Here is a 21,290-nt window from a genome sequence, read left to right as displayed (position 1 = left end):
TTTCTTTTAAGTATTTATTTGACTTTATTGGGTCTTAGTTGTGGCCTGTGGGATCTAGTTCAGTGACCAGGGATAAAACCCAGGTTGCCTGCAGTAGGAACACAGAGTCTTAGCCACTGGACCTCCAGGGAAGTCCCTACCTTCACTTTTCTATGTAGAGAATGTTACCCATTCACAGCTCTGTCCAAAGGGATGAATGAGAACATATATGTTGTATATGTATACCAGCTAAATATTAACTGACTTTTCTTTCCATCCTGTCTTTTTCTTCTTTTTCTTTAAATACCATTAGATTTTTTCTTATACTTAAAAAAAAATATAACTTTTATTTATTTATTTGTCTGTGCCGGGTCTTAGTTGAGGCATGTGGGATCTAGCTCCCTGACCAGGGATAGAACCTGTGTCCCCTGCATTGGCAGCAGAGTCTTAGCCACTGGACCACCAGGGAAGTCCCTAAATACCATTAGTTTTTTTAATTTTAGAAAAATAAAACAGAACTCCCCCAGCAGCCAAGGACTTGGTTATTCATGTAGAAATCTCAGTACTGTGGGTAGTTTCCTGGGCTCAAAGCTGTGCCACACTGGCCCTGTCTAGCCCAGGTCCACCGGGCCCGAGATCACAGGTCTTTGAAGAGCCGTGGCAACTCCTGTGGAGCCCACCCTGAGAATAGGGTCAGTGGGTCTCCCTGCAGCTCCCTTCCTGGGTCACCGTGCTCCCTCTGCACCGGCACAGAGCTTCCCCGGCAGAGGCCTGACCGTGGAGACCAGGGCTGCAGCCACCGAGGGTGTGGCCAGCTGAGCCCACCCACCATGCTCTCCCAACATCCCTGCATCTCTGGTTGGTTGTTGTTGTTCAGTCACTCTCAGAAGGTCACAGCTTGACCACCAGAGGCTGCCCTCTGTCCTGACCAGAGCACCTCTGCCTCTCCATGCCCTTCCCCCATCCTTTGCAACCAAAGATCCTATTCTTGGCCCCTCTGTTGTCCTCTTCAAGCTGTGGGAGGGTGTTTCAGAGTTGTTTTTGTCATTATGGAGGAGAGGTGCTGGCTGTAGTGGCCACTTCTACCATTGTTTCTAGATCATCTGATAATGCCTACTGCGAGCTTCCTAAGGATAAAAATCACCTGGAGCTCTTGTTAAAAAATAGAGCTGGGACTTCCCTGGTTATCCAGTGGTTAAGAATCTGCCTTCCAATGCAGGGAACGTGGGTTCAATCCCTCGTCCTGGAAGATGCCACATGCCATGGGGCAACTAAGCCCGTGCTCCGCCACAACCACTGATCCCTGACTCTAGAGACCGTGCTCCACAACAAGAGAAACCACCACAACAAGAAGCCCATGCATGGAAACTGGAGAGTAGTCCCTGCTCGCTGCAACTTGAGAAAGCCCATGTGCAGCAACAAAGACCCACAACCAAAAATTAATTAATTTCAAAGATAGAACTATGAAGGCCCCTTCCCTGCACAGCCAGGTTCCTATGGGGCTAAGTTGGGGCCCAGGAACTTGTATTTTTACTGAGTGCCACAGCTAATTCCTATCAGAGATTTAGGAAACACTAGTCTGAGGGTGCTAAACCCAGACCCAATCCATCTTCCCTAGTGTGGAGGACACAAGGGAAAGCCTGACCCCCTCCCCTGGGAGGGCTCCTGCCTGACGGTGGGTCCCTACCCAGCTTGTTAGTGCTCTGTGTAGAGGAAGCAGAGATGTTAGCTTAATTCTCTTTTTTAAATTGAGGTATAATTGACATGTAACATTGTTAGTTTCAGTAGACAACAATGATTTGGTATTTGTATACCTTGTGTAATTCGATCCTTTTAAAAAGATTTTCTGTATTCCTGCCCTTTCAGTGGCTCCCTCCTCTTAAACATACAGAAGGACTCCAGGTGAGCAAGTGTTTTCCTTTCTGGTGTTGTACTTGGACGGTTAGCAAAACATGGCACCGAGTATACAGATGCAAGGCTTTCCCATGTGGATTGATTAGGCAGGCTGGTATTCACGGGCACACACATGCTCCCCAACGGCTGGTCCCCCCTCAACGACAGATGCAGAACACTACAGTGAGAATATTCCTTTGCTTCCACAGCTGTCATCCTGTGGACAGAAGCTGTCAGTTTGGGACTGAGTGGGTGGGTGAACCTGGTCACCGTGGCAGGAAGACAGGCGTCCTTATGATCCACACCCCGGAGGCTCTTAACCTGCTCCTGGGACCTACAGGGGAAGGTTTCGGGGGGCTAGGAGTGCTGAGCGCTGTCCCTTCTGGAAAGCTGAACTCTAGAAACAGCTGCATTGAAGTCGCAGGAAGAGTGTGCCCTTGGCTTTTATTCATTCAGAGAAATAGTCATGAGGAAGTTTCTGCATTATCTACAGTCACAGTTGATGGCTAATGCTGGTATTCATGGTGTTACTCAGTATCTCTTGCGTGGGGTGCAAATGCCTAGTAAATTGCTTTTCTAGGATACAGTTTCTCTCTTAAGAAATGGTTTCCTTTCCAATAATGAGCCTTGTTTAGTCAGGATGGCTTCAGAGACGACTTTACCTACAACCACTCCTTTCAGTGACCAGAGCACTTAAAATTCACTTTTTCCTTTTGATTTTATCTTCACTTTCCACTTGGGTGTCCCATTCTTTTACGTCATCTCTTTGAATTGTGAGGATTGAAAAAATTAATTTTTCTAATTTTGATTTAATTTTTTGTCTCTCATAAGTGCTTACTAAATCGATAGCATTTTATGAATGAGAGGATTATTTTTACTTCCTGGTGTGGTGCTTCCCCCCACCCCCATCTTGTCTTATTTGGAAAGGATTTTCCAGCCAGTTAACCTGAATTACCTTTCTTCAAAAATAATTATATTTTAAGAAATTATATTTTTTAATGAGTCTGTGATTTATTTTGTGCTACTTTGTGAAGCAGACACCTTAAAATATGAAATGCAGTGAAATCCATTATAATTTTTATTCATCTGCCTTATTAATGCTATTGTCAAGATCTAATTAATTCCTCACTTAATAGAAACATAGACACTGTGCTAATTTGGTTAATAATCACATTAAGAGTTTACAGGCGTGTGAGTGAAAAAGCAACAATGCAGAGACAAGAATAGCAAAAGAGATTTGATGAATACTGCATAAAACCCAAAGATTTGTAAGTTGGAAACATAAAACTTTAAGGCTCAGTCAATTATGAATGAATGCATTGTTCATAAAATGCTGCAAATATGAGAAGTATTTAGTAGAAATAAGTTGTTGTTGCTTAGTTGCTAAGTCGTGTCCCCATAACTGTAGGGGACACAATTACATGGACTGTAGCCCACCAGGCTCCTCTGTCCATGGGATTTTCCAGGCAAGAATACTGGAGTGGGCTGCCATCTGCCGCTCCAGGGGATCTTCCCAACCCAGGGATTGAACCCGCATCTCTTGCTTGGCAGATGGATTCTTTACCACTGAGCCACCTGGGAAGCCCATAGAAATATAGTATGAAGTCACAAATGGTTTGTAAAATCTTAAAACTGTTGCAGAATCCCTACCTGCCAATACATTTGTTGCAAAGCCCTAAAAACTGCTAAGAGGATATCAGAAAAAGAGCAGGACCCTTGACCGGGATCCGAAAACACTGCACCTGGAGTTGCCTTTTAAGCAAATTGCCCATTAAGCCAATTGCCCCTCAGCCTCAGGGTGTTGGGTTTCAGTAACCTCTCCTCAGGTGTCTGTTTTTTTCCTCGTCTCTTCCCTTTTCTTGTTTTCATTGTTCTCATGCATATGCATCTTTCCCCATAAATGATTAAAATCTTAGGTGGCTTAGAAATCATAAATTATACATGAAGCCATGTTCCTTCCACTCATGGGCCCGTCTCTCCTCTTGCAGAGAACAGCCCATCTTCACCACCCGAGCACATGTCTTCCAGATCGACCCCAGCACCAAGAAGAACTGGGTGCCTGCAAGCAAGCAAGCTGTCACCGTCTCCTATTTCTACGATGTCACAAGAAACAGCTATCGGATCATCAGTGTGGATGGAGCCAAGGTACCATTTCACCGGCTCATTTGAACCTTCCCTTGAACCTTCCCAGTCACTTATTTTTCATCAAAAGCAATATGATACATTTTTAAGGTTCACTTACTGTATGTGCTGCAAACATATCCAACTCTTTGTGACCCCAGTGGGCTGTAGCCGCCAGGCTCCTCTGCCTGTGAAATTCTCCAGGCAAGAATACTGGAGTGGGTAGCCTTTCCCTTCTCCAGTAATATATCTTACAGACAGATTGTACCTTCTTTTTCCCCCTGTGCTGTACAGAAGGTTCTGTATTTTATACATAGTAATATATGTGTGTCAATCTCAGTCTCCCAATTCATGCCACCCCGCCTCTCCCATCTTGGTGTCCATACATTTCTCTACCTGTGTCTCTATTTGTGCCCTGCAGATAAGTTCATCTGTACCATTTTTCTAGATTCCACATATATGCATTAATATATGATATTTGTTTTTCTCTTTCTGACTTACTTAATTCTGTATGACATTTAAAAGAATAGATTTCCTTGTTAGCACATTGTCTTCGTAAGTAGCATTTTAATGCCATTTTGATAATTCTACCAAGGACCTATAATGTCCTTAATCTCTCCCATTATGGTTAGATACTGAAGTAGCTTTCAGTTTTTTCACTATTATAGATGATGAGCATCTTCATGAAATAGATAACCCTGTTTGTTCATCGTGCTTATTGCTTTTTTAAATAAATAAATAACTTGGCTGCTCCGGGTCTTAGTTTCTGCATGTGAACTCTTCATTGCAGCCATGGGATCTAGTTCCCTGACCAGGGATCAAACCCGGGCCCCCTGTATTGGGAGCATTGAGTCTTAGCCACTGGACCACCACGGAAGTCCCATGCCTATTGCTTTCTCAGTATAATTCCTTAGAAGAGATTCCTGGAAGTAATGTTATAGGTCAAGATATTAACACTTTATGGCTCTTGATATGATTATTGCCAAGTGGCTTTCCAAAGAGTTCTGTCCTCCAGCATGTATGAGAATGCCAGTTTATTGCATCCTTGCCAGCCTTAGGTATTAGATCCTATTTGGTTTTGGTGTTATTAGCCATGGGAGTTGAATTTTATTAAGTGGTTTTGGAGTATTTCTTGAAATATTTTTTTCCTGGTGTTTTCATTATTCTGCTCTCTTCCTCAATATTTTAAAAGATATATATTTATTTATTTATTTCACTGTACCAGGTCTTAGTTGTGGCATTTAGGTTCTAGTTCCCTGACCAGTGATTGAGCCCAAGCCTCTTATGTTGGGAGCTCAGAGTCTTAGCCAATGGGCCCCCAGGGAAATCCCTTCCTCAGTATTTTGCCATATTATTATGGGAGCAGAATAAAGAAGGGTTATCAATAGACATATCATCAAGTTTACAAAAGAAAAAAGCTAGACTTGATGCTTCATAATTTCTTCTGTGTCTTTAATCTGTGTTCATCCTGATGGACATTTTCACATGGATTATCTGCTGTCACCAGAAATTCAGTGTATCTGAAGCTGAATACCCTTATTTGTCCTCTAAACCACCTCTCCATTTTCATTTCCCAGTCATTTGTTGCCAGAAAATATTTTTAAAAAGAAGCAAATGGAAAAGCACAGAGTCAGTTCCCTTTTAGTTGATCGAATGAAAGTTGGTCTCACATTTATGCCTTGTTCTAGATTTCAAGGCTATAACTCTTGTCCTGGTACAGTCTTGCTCAGACTGTTGCAGTAGCCTTCTGACTGGCCTCCTCCTGCCTACAGTGTGTCTGGTCAGTGCTCCTAGGCAGTTGGAAGCAGGGAAGTTTTGGGTGTGGGCTGGTTGGCAGAATGGGGCCTGGCTGTGGGCTTCTCCCTCCATGACCCCCACGACCACGGAGCAGGAGGCACAAGAAGCCTCCATTGAGGGCCCCCCAGCAATGGTGTGAGAGTTCGTGGTGCCCCGGATCTTTTGATGAGGCTCCCATCTTCAAGCAAATTCTGCCTTCAGCTTAAGTTCTCTAAAGGCCTCCTTTGTACTGTCAGCATTGCTGAGGTTGCAGATAAAGGAGCTTGGCCTCGCAATCCTCTCTCTTCCTTCAGGTTGCCACAGCCCTTACTCCTATTTTACGGCTAAAGTCAAAGACAGGCCGTGACTGGCTGAGTTCACGCTGCTGTTGAGGTTTGACAGGCTGCTGCCTGTGCCCAGGTCCTCAGATACCAGCTCCCAGCTCTCTGAGTTAGGGCACACTTCCCCCTGCAAGCTGGGTGATCAGGTGTGGCAGGGATCCGGTGAGCACTCAGGGAGTGTGCAAGTGCCTGGCGCGTAGTAGGTAGGCACCTTGTGTCTGATGATTGAGGATCTGGAAGGTGCTTTTATTATTTTTTTTCCCTCTGGGAAACATGGTGATAATGCTGTTGTGTTACCACTTTCCTTCTCTGTGCTTTTGGACTGGAATCCCATAGACTCTTGCCAGGATGTTCTGCTCAGGGTGGTGAGTCAAGCTGTCTTGCTTTCTTTTATCTGTAGATCCTGTCAGTTCATCCTCCCTCCCTTGAGATGGGTTTGCACTTTTGTCAGCTGAGTTATCCAAGGATAGAGTGGGCTTAAATACAGATCAAATGACTTTCCTAGAGAAAGTGTTTTAGTCCTATTAGCTGGGCTCTGAGTAATGTGTCAGTGTGTCAGCCACTGCGGCGCACAGCTCTGCAGCTCCTGAAGCTGTGACAGTGGTGGGGTCGGAGCCAGAGGAGCCAGCTTCAGGCAATCGGATGGGTGGAGGGCCCCCACTACAGAACAGAGCTAGTTCAGGCTCAGTGTGGGGCCTCCATCAAGTTAGGAGTCACTTAAAAAGTGGGAAAGGGGGCACTTCCCTCATGGTCCAGTGGGTAGGATGCTGCACTCAACACTCCTGAGTTTGATCCCTGGTCATGGAACTAACGGAGATCCCCTCTTCACGTGCCCCAGTGAAGATCGAAGATCCCGAGTGCCACAGCTAAGACACAGTGCAGCCAAAAAGAAAGTGAGAATGGGGAACTCAGGCTGTGGGGTGCCCCTGGAATCCAGCACTGGAGCCCAAGGATCTCCAGCCACCCCTCCTATGATGCCTGACCATCTGGAGTTCCAGGGGCTCACCTAGAGCTTCTGCCTAAGCAGCAGGGCACATGCACTGTGACTGGGCCTAGTTCTGCAAAAGGGAGTGTCCTGTGATGGAGCAGAAGGCCCGGGTAGTGGGAGGGGCCGGCCTTAGTTGTTCAGGGACTGTGAATGGCACTTGGGGCTGAGGGTAGGGAACGAATGTCCTGAGAACTGGAGCACAGGATACCAGCCAGGGATCCCCAGGCCTCCTCAGCCTGGCCGGACTTTTCCTGGAGCTGCTAGGCCAGTTCTAGGTCAGCTCTTGTACCTCCAGCTGCTCCACACATCAGGTGAGACATGGAGAAGGACCCAGCATGGCGATGGCCACCACCCAGTCTTCTGCACCTTCCTCCTCCCCACCCGTGGCTGAATTCCTTAGCTCCACAGCCCCAGCCTCCACCCTGCCCCAGTGATCCAGATGGATCTCCTTTCTTCCCGGGGACTGGAGCCAGGCACAGTATGCTGACCTGAGCCAGGGTCGTGCCACTCTCGTCCACTGCCCCTCTGCAGCCCACTCCTGCTTCCGGCTCCCCATCTCTGTGTCCCACCACGTCGGGACAACTCTGCTTTGTTTTAGGCCTTTGCTTCCAAGTGTCATCTGAACTGAGATGACAGATGGTCAGGTGCTTGGAGCCTCAGGGGCTGTGTCTTGGCCCACGGGCTGCAGCTCTGACCTTGGGCCTCCTGTCCTGCCTCTCTCTCCTGGCCTGGCCATATCAGGTCTTGTGCTTGATGCTGCTGGGCCAGCTGTCCCTCCGCTGCTGCGGGCTGGAGGGGAAGCCTGCTCCGCCCCTCCCAGATGAAGGAGTACATATGCTTCAGGGACAGGCTGCCGGTGTGGACAGGACTCGGAGGCTGTGGTGAGCAAAGGCCACAGCCGCGGAGCCTACCATGGGCAGCCCGCAGAGCAGGGCTCCCCATGAAGGGAGGAGGTGCAGCAGCAGCTGTCACGGCTGTTGTTCGCAGCGGGTACAGTGGCCCCTCTGCCCTGTCCCAACACTCGCTGTGCTATCCTTGGGGAAGGCTGCCAGGAGACCCTCTCCTTCCCCTGAGAGCCGTGGGTGCTGCTCATCATAGGAGAAACCTGTGGTCAGGCCTGTATCTCCTCCTTCCTGAAACACTATGGTGCTTGCTTCTTCCAGGGAGAGTGTTTCACACCTCAGTCACAGCTGCCCCTCAAGGCATATGTGGGTGGGAATACATAGCTCCAGCGTTGCCTGGGGGCTCTGTGGATCCATTTCTGGGGAGGGAGGGCTGCCAGAAGACTGTGCTCTTGGAGGAGCAGGCCTAGCTTACCTGTGGGGTCCCAGCACCAAGCTAGAGTGGGCGATGCCATAGACGTGGGTGGGGGATGGGGTCAGGCCTGCTGGAGGTGTGCCACGTCCACAGGAGGACAAGAGGAGGGTCACCACCAAGACAGAGCCAGGGCGGAAACCTCAGCACGTCACCCCAGGTCGGCCCTGTGTGTGGACAGATGGGAGCCATGTGAGGCTACCTCCCACCTCCCAGCTTCCCAGAGCCCTGATACGAGCCATCATATCACCCACAGCCACAACCAACAGCTGTGTGAGTGATGGCAAGTTTCTGCGCAAAACCGCCAACTCCATTATAGAGGAACTCCGTTCCCAGAGCATTTGTTAATTGAGCCATCGCAGCGCTTGATTTCATTGTGCTGTTGGCACTCTTTGCAGACAGCGTTAATCATTGCCATCCTTATGAGAAATTGCCTGCACCCGTAGACAGGATCTGCCTGGAGCAGGTGTTTCTCCCAGGGGCTCTGGATGGCTCTCCTGCCCTTGGTTCTCAGTTATTTATAGGATCACAGAAGCCTGTATCGGAAGAGACAATAGAGGTCATCCAGTCTAGAAATATTTAGCAGCACCTGCTGTGTTCTGCCTGATCGTCAAGGTTCAGAAGATACAAGCCCTGAAACCCTGACTTGTTTGGTGTTTTCTTCTAGGAATGGAAACTGGTTTCAAGAACACAGTCAGGGTCCCCTTCACCACTCATTATTATGATTGTTGTTGTTGTTCAGTCACTAAGTCATGTCTGACTCTTTGCAACCCCATGGACCACAGCATGCCAGGCTCCCCTGTCTTTCACTATCTCCCAGAGTTTGCTCAAGCTCATGTCCATTGAGTCAATGGTGCCATCCAACCATCTCATCCTCTGTCACCCCCTTTTCCTCTTGCCCTCAATCTTTCCCAGCATCAGGGTCTTTTCCAATGAGTTGGCTCTTCACATCAGGTGACCAAAGTGTATTGGAGCCTCCGCTTCAGCATCAGTCCTTCCAATGACTATTCAGAGTTGATTTCCTATAGGATTGACTTGTTTGATCTCCTTGCAGTCCAAGGGACTCTCAAGAGTCCTCTCCAGCACCACAGTTTAAAAACATCAATTCTTGGGTGCTCAGCCTTCTTTATGGTCCAACTCTCACATTATAGTTTCCTCTTTTGAATCAATGCAGACCACTTTCTATTAAGGGAGCAAACATAGGAAAGGTTCTCAACACATAGTAGGATTTCAGTGAATGTTGGTTTCTTTTTTTCCCTGACTGTGGTTTAAAATAAAAAAGAATAAAAGCATCTATTGACAGGATTTCCCTGGTGGTCCAGTGGTTAAGACTCTATGCTTCTAATGTAGGGTGCACGGTTTTGATCCCTGGTCAGGGAACTAAGATCCCACATGCCATGCACCATGGCCAAAATTTTTTTTTTTTAATGTTTTTTAAAATAGTCTATTAATACCTTTTCTGGAAGCAGGCACCAGGTCTTTTAATTGTTATAAGTCACTCCCAGCCTCTTGTGGAAAATTTCTAAGTCCTTCCAGCTTCTCGCTCCTTGGATTGAGGAAAACTTGCCTTGAAAAGGAATCCAGGGGACCTGCCTCACATTTTGTGACAAGCAGCCTCCTCTGAAATCTGGAGCCAGACAGGAGACTGGAGGCACTTAGCTTTTTGCTTCTTCCAAGTACCTCTTAATGGCATGTGTTCTGTGCATTTTCTGAAAAGTTGATTTCAGGGCTCTGCAGGAATTGAGTCTTTACCAAGGAGTCTCTTTTTTTCCTCCATGAAAGTTTCAGAGAGAATTCACAGAAAAAGAAAGGAGTAGGCATAGGGGTCCGGAGTCCACATGAAAGGTTGTGCTTTAATCTTTTTTTTTTTCTTTTTTGGCCACACTGCAAGGCACATGGAATCTTGTTCCCCTGACCAGGGATTGAACCCTGATTGCCTGCAGTGAAAGTGCAGAGCCTTAGCCACTGGACCACCAGGGAAGTCCCAAGGCCAGGACTCTTGACTCCTTCCCTTTTGTACCTTTGGCCAGCAGGATCCCAGGTACACGGTGAATATTCAGTGAGTGCTTGTTGCATGAGTGAGAGCACCGTGTTCTGGATCATCTTTTCACCTTCGCATTCATCCTCTGCTCTTCTTCACTCTGCTCTGGTCCCCGGGGGGCTGCCCTGTTGATGACATTGGAGGGCTTGCGGGGCCACTGGCTTCTGGTTGGCTCTGGTGGGTGGCGGGAAATCAGAATGGCAGAGTTGAGGGCATTTGTCCTGTGGGCTTCCTCTCCTGGGGGTGCTCACCATGTGCTGGTGGGGCCCTCAGCAGAAGGTCACCTCTCTTGTTAACACAGCCTGTGCTCCGTGACTATCTCCTTCCACATCCCACAGCCTCTTCACTCCCTCATCCTTTATTTTTTTAATTAATTTATTTTTAATTTTGGGAGTGCACTGCGAGGCATGTGGGATATTGGTTCCCTGACCAGGGATGGAACCCATGCCCCCTACAGTGGAAGCATGGTCTTCACCACCAGACCACCAGGAAATTCCCACACCTTCTCATCCTTTAAAGCCAAGGGGCAGTGGCAACAGCTAGCCCCAGGTCCCTGCACTGTCCTTACAATCTCCATGCACCCAGCTCACACCTGCCTAATTAATCTGTCAATCAACTCTCCACCAATTATCCCAATTGGAGTGTACCTGTACTTTCCTGTGGGAAAGCAGCAAGCCACGACTGCTTGTGAAGATTTTAAATGGTTTGAGGTAGGCCCCGGGGCTCCAGGCACTTAGAAAGGTTAGCAGCTGGGTTCTTCAGAGGATATGTGACACGGCTAGCCATTAAGGACATTCGGATGCACAACAACTTTGGGATAATAAATAGCAGCTCTGGAAACTATTCTCTCCTTAAGAAAGACTCTCTCCCACTGATAACTTGTGAAATCTTATTTTAGGCCAACTGCCTGTTTTTAAGTCTCTAAAATTGCCCCTTATCATGGTGGTGTGTGTATGACTCAGTGTGGGATGAGCCAGAAGAGGAAGAACTCAGAACCACATGTAACAATGGGGGAGGTAGGCTTTACATACGAGCTTTGCCAACAGAGGGTGTTTTTAAGGACTCCCTTGGGTGTCTAATTTGATGTTTCAGCGTCGACTCTTTGGGCTATTTCGCTGCAGGTGATCATCAACAGCACAATCACGCCCAACATGACTTTCACCAAAACGTCACAGAAGTTCGGGCAGTGGGCGGACAGCAGAGCCAACACGGTGTTTGGTTTGGGGTTTTCCTCGGAGCAGCAGCTGACAAAGGTAATCAGGTGGTCCTCCCTGCAGCACCATGAGTGCCGCTGTCCAATGCGCTCTTCTTAACTTGATGCCTGTCAAGGGATCTGGCACTGCCACTGATGAGCAGGTTCCTCTGGGGCCTTCAGCCTCTCCCCTTGTGGCACTGCAGGGCTGCCAGACCAGGTCCAGACCAGGTGTTAGAAATCACCAGGTTCCTTAAAAATGGAGATGTATTTGGAGAGGGAAAACATCTCTAAAAATGCTGCATCCCAGCCTCAGGACTAGCCTTGCCTGGTGTCCACAACCCCCCACCACCCCAGCTCCCTGCATCCAGGGTGTGTCTGACAGCCAGCAATGTCAGTGACTCTATGGTTGGAGCCCACAGAGAAAGGGAGCAAGGTGATGCTCAGTAAGAGTTTTGAAAGGTTTCTGCTCCCAATTTCCAACATGCATGCAGGTGGCGGGGGTGTTTCCTACAGCACCAAGCAGTTCTCAGACCCCCATGGGGTGTCCTGCAGTGCACCTTAATTCCGACACTTTACCTGGAAGTAGTGCCTGCTCCCACAGGTTTAGGACTCAGTCCTACAAGAACCCCCCCACTTCAGACTCCCAACTGTCACCTGTGTTTCTGACTGACCAGCAATAGGTCAGGGCTTCCAGTGACCCCCTCCTAAGGTTTAATTAATTTGCTAGAGCTGCTTATAGGGATTCCCTCATAGCTCAGTCAGTAAAGAATCTGCCTGCAGTGTGGGAGACTCAGGTTCAGTTCCTGGGTGCGTAAAATCCCCTGGAGAAGGAAATGGTAACCCACTCCCATATTCTTGGCTGGAGAATCCAATGGACAGAGGAGCCTGGCGGGCTACAGTCCATCGGTCACAAGAGTCAGACGCGGCTTAGCGACTAAACCAGCACCAGCACCAGAGCTGCTTACAGAACTCAGAGAAGCGTTTTGCTTACCAGGTTACCAGTTTATAAAAGGGTGTATGTTAGGAAAAGCTGGTTGAAAGAGATGTTCAGGGCAAGGTGCGGGGGAAGGACAGAGCTTCCACACCATCTCTGAAATGTACCACTCTCCCCATGTCTCTCCGTGTTGACCCACGCGGAAGCTCTCCAAACCCCATCCTTTTGGAGTTTTATGGAAGCTTTATTAGCTAGTCGTGATTGATTACATCATCCACCTTTGGTGGTTGGTTCAGCCTCCAACCCTCTCCCCTCCCCAGAAGGACTAAAAGTCCCCCCCACCCCCACCTCCATTCATGATTGGTTCCCCTGGCAAACAGCCCCCATCCTTAGGTCCTTTCCAGAAGTCACCTCATTGACATAAACCCGGTTTTGATGGAAAGGGGCTTGTTCTAAATCACAAGACACCCATTTCACCCCTATGGCTCTGAACTCAGAACTGACGACAAGAGACCAAATATTATGACAAAAGATGCTCTCACTGCCCAGGAGCTATGAGTCAGGAACCGTGGAGGAAGACCAATATGTGTATTTCTTATATGTCACAATGTCACAAGTTCTTAACCTAAAGTCCCCACAACCCTTCAAATGTCACCCAATGTTCTGTGTGTGTGTTGCTGTTTTTCCTAGGGAAAGGGTTCATAGCTTTGCTTTGATGGTCCAAGGGGCCTGGGGCACTGACTATGGATGGTTAGAAAGGTGTTGAGGAGCCAAGCAGGCTGACCACAGACAGAACACTGAGGACTGAGGGAACAAACTGACCACCTCTAAGGGGCCTCCCCTAGCCGATTGAAGGGCCAGCAGCTTGTTTTAGAATAGGTTTTCCTGTAGGATGGTGGAGAGCCCTGTGTAGGTGTTGAGAATGTACTGGTTAAAAGCAAGACTGCCTAGGGACTCCCTAGTGGTCCAATCGTTAGGACTCCCCGCTTCCACTTCAAGGGACACGGGTTCTATCCCTGACCAGGGAACCAAGAGCCCACATGCTGCAATATGGCCAAAAAACAACAAAACAAAACAAAAAGCAAGACTGCTTAGTTTGTGTGACACAAGAATTTACTGGAAGAATATCAGAGAATCCAAGAGAGAGTTGAAAATCTGAGAAGGGCTGGAGCCAGGCTGGCTTTGGGCAGCTCGACTCCAGAACTTGTTTCTCACCCATTGCCTTGACCATCTGACTGGCTGCTGGGCAGGTGTTCATGGAGCTCCAGCTGTGCCAACACCAAGCTGGGCCCCGAGGATGCAGAGCGGGGGTCCTGTCCCCAAGCGCCTTAGAGTCCTAGATGCCTGGGGAACTGACAAGCTTTTAGTGCAGACTGGGCTGCTTGGGTTCCCCGTGCACACTGAGCGTGACTTTCATAGAGCGGGACTGAGATGAGTCAGGACGCCACCGTGAAGGGACTTGCTAAATGCCATTCATTTGTCCAGTGTGTGTGCGTGCGTGCGTGCGTGCGTGTGTGTGTGTGTGTGTGTGTGTGTGAACACCACACATACACACATGTACATTCTAAGGAGGCCTCCAAACCCAGCACCTACACCCAGCCACAAACGAGTCCCCTGACGAAGGGCACACCACAGACTGTGTTCCTCTGCGTCCCAGCTACTGAGGACGCTGCTCCTAGAAACCCAAACCCCAGATGGCCTGGTAGCACTCTGCACAGTCTCTTATTCCAGCCCCTCATAGAAGCATTCTCTCCTGGGTACTAAAGTCTCCAGATCTCCAGGGCTCAGCATCATGGGGCAGGAAGCAGAAACCCAAAGGGTAGCTCGTGGGGCGTAAACATGGGAGGTGTTGTCTCCATCTCTGGTTCTTCAGTCTCTGGACCATGGCCCTGGGGAGATGCATCCCATCCCATGGGCCTGCATGATGCCATGTTCTAGCAGACAGCACGGCAGAGTTCTGGAAGGCCTGCTGCTTCTACTGATAGGGCTCGTGGGAGGATCAAGAATTCTGTGGTGTGTAGACCTTGCTTCATTTCATTTGCAGAGAAGCTGTTTGGTTGTTTGGAGGTGGTGCTGTGTGGCACAGAAGGCATTAAGTCAGTATAAGGGTGGCGGGGCCAGGAGGCCTGATGGTTCACAGTCCATGTCTGTTTTCTGAGGGTAAATCACTATGTGCTCTGGAGGAAGGGCCTGGTGCAGTCAGCTTTTCCCAGGGAGCTTCCTGGTCACTTCGAAGTGTGATGCAGAATCCGGGCCTCAGGGTGGGTCACTGTTGTTGGCAGTTGACACTCGGCAAGGCCAGAAGTCAGAGTGGCCAAGGGGAGGAGGAGATGTTGTCAAGGCCACAGTTCTCTCCCTGGCACCAAGGCCAGTGTGTCCATAACCTTCTGAGTAAGTGCCTGGGGAAGAGAATGACTGGGTATCCATAGAGCAGCTTTCCTGTCCCTAGTTCTCAGGATTCTCTTTGCTGAAGGGCGGGGGCTTCAGAAAAGCATGGTCTCAGTCTGTTCCATCTGTTGTCACAAAACACTATAGATGGGTATTTAAACAGCAGCCTCTCACAGTCTTAGAGGCTGGAGTCTGAGATCAGGCTGGCAGCATGGTCAGGGTGAGGTGAAGGCCCTCTTCTGGGTTGCAGACTTTCAGCTTCTCACTGGAAGGAGGTCAAGACCGCTCTCTGAGGTCTCTTTTATAAGGGCACTCTTCCCATTCATGGAGACTCCATCCTGTGCCCCAGTCACCTCTCAAAGGCCCCGCCTCCTAATCATCACACTGGCAATTAGGATTTCCACCTATGATTTTGAGGGAGAACACCGACTTTCAGTCCATTCATTGTAGGCATTCATGAGCTTCTGGCTCCACTCGGACCCACTGTTGTAGCCATTTCCCAAATCTCTTTGTCACTAACCCTTCAGCTTGGTTTCTTCCCAATCCCTCCCATGCAACTTGGCCCTCACCTGTGTCCCCAGGGCTCAGTGTAGATCCCAACTCCAGGCCACCTCTGCTGTGCACACCAGGCAAAGAGATGTTCAGATCGTGCCACAGGGAGCATTTCCCTTTCCCTCCATCCTCCACACAGCAGAAGGAACACAAGCAAAATCCTGACACTGTGTGAGGGAAGCTGCAAACGGTCCACTGTTGACAGGGCACCCAGGTTTGGGGGGTGGGCAAGGCTGACTAGAGGCCAGCTTTTGAAAGGGCCTTCTGTGCCATGCCAGAGTCTCTGGACTTTATCTCATGGTCTGTGAAAGACTTTAAGCCAAGAAAGAAAATGATCAGATTTGCACTTTAGGTAGATTTTTTTTTTCTGACTTCAAGACAGATTAGCTTGTTTTCATCCAGATCAGAGATGAGGAGGGCTTGCATAAGAGCTGGAGAGATTTAAGAAATATTGAAGAGCTAAAGTGGCAGAACTTGGTGAGAGGATGTGGGAGGCAGAGTCTGTGGGGTGGTGATGGATGGACGACGTGATGCCATTTTCTGAAATGAGGCAGAGGAACAGGTGCTGTGAGGATCTGAGAAAATTTCTATAAAGTGGAAGCAAGTCTGATGGTGATTTGTTGAAAGAATCATTAACCAGAACGTCTGTCGGAAGTGGCTGGTAGGGATTGCATGCCTTTTCCCTCTGAAAAAGTGCCTGGTGGAGAAAAGTGGGGTGGCGGAACAACACCTGCCCTGCCGAGTGTCTCCTGTCCGGGCTGAGAGGGCTGGAAACCTCACACTGCTGGGGAGGGTCAGATGGGGTGGCTTCTGTCAGAGACAGAGTCCTGTCTGGGCCCTCCTCTTTGGCTCACCAGCCCCTGATCCCACCCAGAGCTGGAGTTTTCCACAGAAGCTTTGAGGGTTACCCTCAGCTGCCTAGAATAACTTCTTCAATCTTCGGAGGACTCAGAGTAGCCAGGAAGGACAAAGGGGGAACGTTTCAAAGAAAAGAATTGAACGAAGGGAGAATTCAGAAGAAAAATGAGAAGAAGTGGTTCAAGTTCCATTCTTTGTGCCTCTGAGAACTAAAGAGACCTTGGTCTGTGCCTGCATCCAGGCGTGGCCACTTCTAATTTTCCCCAGATGGAAGAAAACGTCCTGTCATTGAAGAGGAGTGCCCTGTCACCCTGAGTCACCCGGTCTCCTCCAGCGGTGTTGGAGTCCCGCTCTGTGACTGTGACCTGCCATTGTCACAAAGACTTGTCAAACAAGCCCTGAGATGCCTCCTTTGTTCAGAATGTTGCAAATCAACTTCTCCCCTTTCTCATTGAAGGGAACAATTAACCACACACTGATAAATTACCATGAAGTGAGGCTGGCAGTCTGGACAAGTGGCAATTAGCGCGCACAGAGGAACTTGGGCCCAACGGGTTCCCGAGGCATGTTGCTGAGGGGACAGCTGTGGCTGAATATTCCCAACTTCACGGAGCAACCACCCACAGGCCTGAAAGGGGAATTGATAATCAAACACTCTAACTAGCCTGGAAAAAGGAACTACACTGTGGATGTTAGCATTTAAGAACACTTCATACATACTTCTCTTTTTACTCCTCCAGAAGGAAAATAGATACCTTGATCTTCATGGCTCCCGTTATAAGGACCACTTCACACCAAAATCCAGAAAGTATTACAGGGACACTTTCCACTCTCTGTACAGGCTTTCCAAAATAACAGGAGCTGCGTACTCCCAAGGGTGAGCTGGAACGCTGTTCACCCACTGGAAAGGGTGTGATGCCTCAGCCCGCTGGAGAGCGTTGAAAAGGGACTTGCCTGTTCTGACAACTAGAAAGCCTTCTGAAGAGATCAGAGGAAGGAGAACCAACTGTAAGAATGAGCCAGTCATCCAAGTTTAGATGGTTCCTGGCATCTGACCTTGACACTTTTGGCTCCGTCTCGTCCTGCCACGAAGGGGAGTAATCAGGTTGGAGTTGCTTGTGCTGTGATTGATCCATTATTCTTTGTTGAAAGAATAATTAACCAGAACTTCTGTCTGAAGTGACTAGTGGGGATTGCATGCCTTTTCCCTGTGAAGAAGCGCCTGGTGGGAGAAGGCGGGCGCTGGGAGCGATACCTCCCCTGCCAAGTGTCTCATATCCAGAGTGATAGGCTGGAAACCTCAACGTACTGGGGAGGGTCGCTTCTAATTTTTTCCCAGGCAGGAGAAAGCATCCTGTCATTAAAGAGGAGTGCCCGTCTCCCTGGGTCACCCGGTCTCCTCCAGCAAGGGTTCTTACGGGAAGCCCAGGATGGTTTGAGGGTTACTGTCAACTGCCTGGAGCACATTCTGCCACAAAGGGCAGTGATCCAGGATGGAGTTGCTAGCACTCTGTAGTTGGTCCAGCTAAACCCTGACCCCCTAAGTGGCGTTTGCCTTTCAGTTTCGCTAATTCAAATTTGCATTCTTGACGCTTACTTCATTAACTCAGTGTCCTTGTAAGAACGTTTCCTGATCTCCTACCTTTCTGATTTAAAAGGCTCACTTTTCTTTCAGTGGAGGATATTGACCATTCTTTTGATAGGTTTTAGTTAGAATGTTTGGTGGCTACAAGTAAAGAACTAATCACGGTGCTTATTCTTTTCATACGGAAAAGAAGTCCTGAGGCAAGCGGTTGCCAGCGCCAGTACAGTGCTCCATGATTTGGGTGCAGGACTCTGTGTGTTTTGTTTCTTTGCTTATCCTTTTTCCTTATGATGACAAAATGGCTTCTCAAACTCTGTCCGTCACATCTGCATTTATGGCAAGAGGGAGGGGGCAGGAGGATGGTACCACAACAGCGTCCCTGTAAACTCCTGTGGCAGATTTCTTTTGGGATTCCAATGTCAGTCTTGGGTCCCTGGACCACCCTCCCATACCCACTTTCAGGGAGAAAAAAGAGGCAGGGAAATGAGTTATGATCAGCTTAGATCTGTTCTTATTCTCTACCATCTAGGAAATTTCTGTTCTAGACAAATCAAGATTCTCTTAAGCTAAAGGAAAAGAAGAAATGGATTTTGAATAAGCAAATAGGTGATGTCTGCTGCCATAGGGTCTTCAATGGCCAAGCCCCCCCCCCAAAAAAAACAAAAATGAAATAAAACAATAATCTTTCACTTTCTATCATAATATGATGATTTTGATTATAAAATTACTGCCACACATTTAAAAACCACAGAAAATGATCCTAATGAGTCAAGACATGAGAATTTGACATCTATTTAGAAATCTTTATAGTTTGAATATCCTTTGATCCATGGGTTTTATTTATAGGAATCTATTCTAAGGAAATAATTGTAACTGCGTACAGAGAATTAGCTACAAGAATTTTCTTCATGGCATCATTTATAATACACCAGCCTAAATGTCCAGCTATAGAAATTAGTTAAATAAACTCCAGTATACCCTTCAGGGTATTATTGTACAGCAATTCAGATAATGTAATAAAAGATAATTGCATAGAAATATTGTCATATTAATATCAAAAGTAGCGATAAAAGCAGATGTGTTGGGTTGGCCAAAAAGTTCATTTGGATTTTCTGTAAGATGTTATGGAAAAACACAGACGAACCTTTTGGCCAGCCGCATACAATGTCATTCTGTTTTTTAAATATGTGTGTAGTGGAGGCATATGTACAGATAGAAAAAAGTAAAAAAAAAATTAACGTGGGTAGTGCTTATCTCTGGATGATGCCACTCTATGTTTTTAAAAAATATTTTTCCTAAACTATACTTACTAAATGTACAAGCATATGTGCTTTTTCATAATAAGTGGGGAAATATTAGAAAGCTTAAGACTTGGAGAGAGGAGCTTTTTCACCAAAGGACAGTGAGACTACCTGTGTCCCAACAGTTGGAGGCTCTGAGTGGAAACCTTCTTCCATCCTTCTCCCAGGGCTCCCTGAATTGCTTCCAGTGTTTCATGACGATAGATAATGCTAGGATTAACATCTTTGTATAGAAGACCTTTCTTTTTTTCATTCTCTCAATTATTTTTGTAAGATCGTTTCCCAAAAGTGATACCACTAAGTCGGTGGGTATAAATGTTTTTTCTCACTTGTGATCAGTAGTTCCAAACTGCTTCTCCAAGGGGCTGTACAGTCACAACGTTGCCAGGAATACCTTGCCAGCACAGGGTATTATAATTGTATTTAGCGTTAGCTAATTTAGCAGGCCAAGAATGGTGCCCCATTATTTTGCTTTTGCATTTCCAACAAGGCTAAACAATCTTTTCTTTAAGTTGCATACTTATTATGTTTTTCTATTTGTGAGTTTTGCCGTTTATCTATTGGGATTTTCATATTTTCCTTTTCAATTTGTACAAACTCTTTCTATACTAAAGATAATGACCCTTTTTCTGTTGTACTAGTCTAGCGATAGATACTTTCCCCAGGCTGTAGTTTCCCTTCTGCATTACTTTCTTTCTTTTTATATACAAAAGCTTTAAATTGTTAGTCAGTCAAGTCTGTCACTTTGTGATTTTTCTTTTATTTCTTCCAGGTTTAGAAAATTACCCTCACACCCCTCAAGCAGAAGTTTGATGAATGTTCAACTCTGTTTGCATCCAGATTTTAAAAATACAAAACAACTTACCCCTTTAACTCATCATTAATTTATCATGCTACTGGTTTGTGTAAGGATTTAAATCCATTTCCCATCAGTTTACCAAAATTATTGCAATTATATTTTGAATAATTTTCCTCATTAATTTATGATTCCTCCTTTGTCATAGCTAATCTTTATATAAATTGTAGGGCCCATCCTGCCACTGTTTTTATTTTTTTATTTTTTTTTCCATTTATTTTTATTAGTTGGAGGCTAATTACTTTACAATATTGTAGTGGTTTTTGCCACTGTTTTTTAAATGATTATTCAGGGACTTCCCTGGTGGTCCAGTGGTTAAGACTCTGCTCTCCCAATGTAAGGGGCACAGGCGCGATCCCTGGCCGGGGAGCTAAGATCCTACATGCCACATGGCACAACTTAAAAAATATAATAAAAATAAATAAGTGATTATTTATTTACCTAAAATTTATCTGATAGGGCTTATCCTACTTCATGACATTTTGAGCTTATTTTCTGATAAAAATTCTTTTGATTATCACCCATTTGAATATAAAGTCCTCTACAGACCCAGAATTCCTTTGAAGACAGGAACTAAGTCCTTCTTAAGTATTTCAGTGTACCTAGAGATAGCTAGTTAATATTTTTGAATGAATGAATTCACCCTTTTGTGGAGCTCTGTTAATAAAAATCTGTGGCTTTTTTTCCCCTCATGGCATGTGGGATCTTAGTTCCCCAATCAGGAATCAAATTCATGTCCCCTATGTTGGAAGCACAGAGTCTTAACCACTGGACCACCAGGGAAGTCCTAAGTTCGTGGTTTTAAGTCAAATCAAGGCCATGAGAAGCTGTGCTTGCCTTTGTTGAATGCCCATTGCAAAGCCCCATCTCTCATCCTCCAGGGATCCATGGAGATTGCATTATTATTACCCATTTTTCACAGATGAAGAAAGCAAAGTACAGAGTGGTTCATTTGCCTGCATTTGAAAGAAGGATAAGGGTTAGAGCTGGGCATCTTAGCTAAGGTAGCAGTTAAGTAGGTAAATCACAGAGCACTGGAATGTCCATCACTGGCGTCAAGTGGCCTGTATTCAGTCCCATTGTGACCTTGGCTAGTTATGAAACCTATCTGTGCTGCATTTGTATATTGACAGTAGTAAGAGGACCTCAGAGTGGCTGTGAGTGCATA

At 47.0% G+C, this 21,290-nt stretch overlaps 1 protein-coding gene across 4 annotated transcripts in view; it reads left to right on the top strand.

The window, feature by feature from the left end:
* Nucleotides 1-21,290, top strand: part of HOMER2 (homer scaffold protein 2) — a 131,928-nt gene that overhangs the window by 91,412 nt on the left and 19,226 nt on the right. For all 4 annotated transcript variants that reach the window (XM_061158822.1, XM_061158820.1, XM_061158818.1 and 1 more), the window contains exons 2-3: nucleotides 3,861-4,017; nucleotides 11,575-11,706. In XM_061158822.1, coding sequence (XP_061014805.1) covers nucleotides 11,605-11,706 — 102 coding nt within the window. In that variant the 5' untranslated portion in view covers nucleotides 3,861-4,017; nucleotides 11,575-11,604. The remainder of the gene's footprint in view (nucleotides 1-3,860; nucleotides 4,018-11,574; nucleotides 11,707-21,290) is intronic.

This window comes from Dama dama, chromosome 13 (assembly GCF_033118175.1).
Source record: "Dama dama isolate Ldn47 chromosome 13, ASM3311817v1, whole genome shotgun sequence".
Taxonomy (NCBI): Eukaryota; Metazoa; Chordata; class Mammalia; order Artiodactyla; family Cervidae; genus Dama; species Dama dama.
This window is presented reverse-complemented; position numbering and strand designations above follow the sequence as displayed.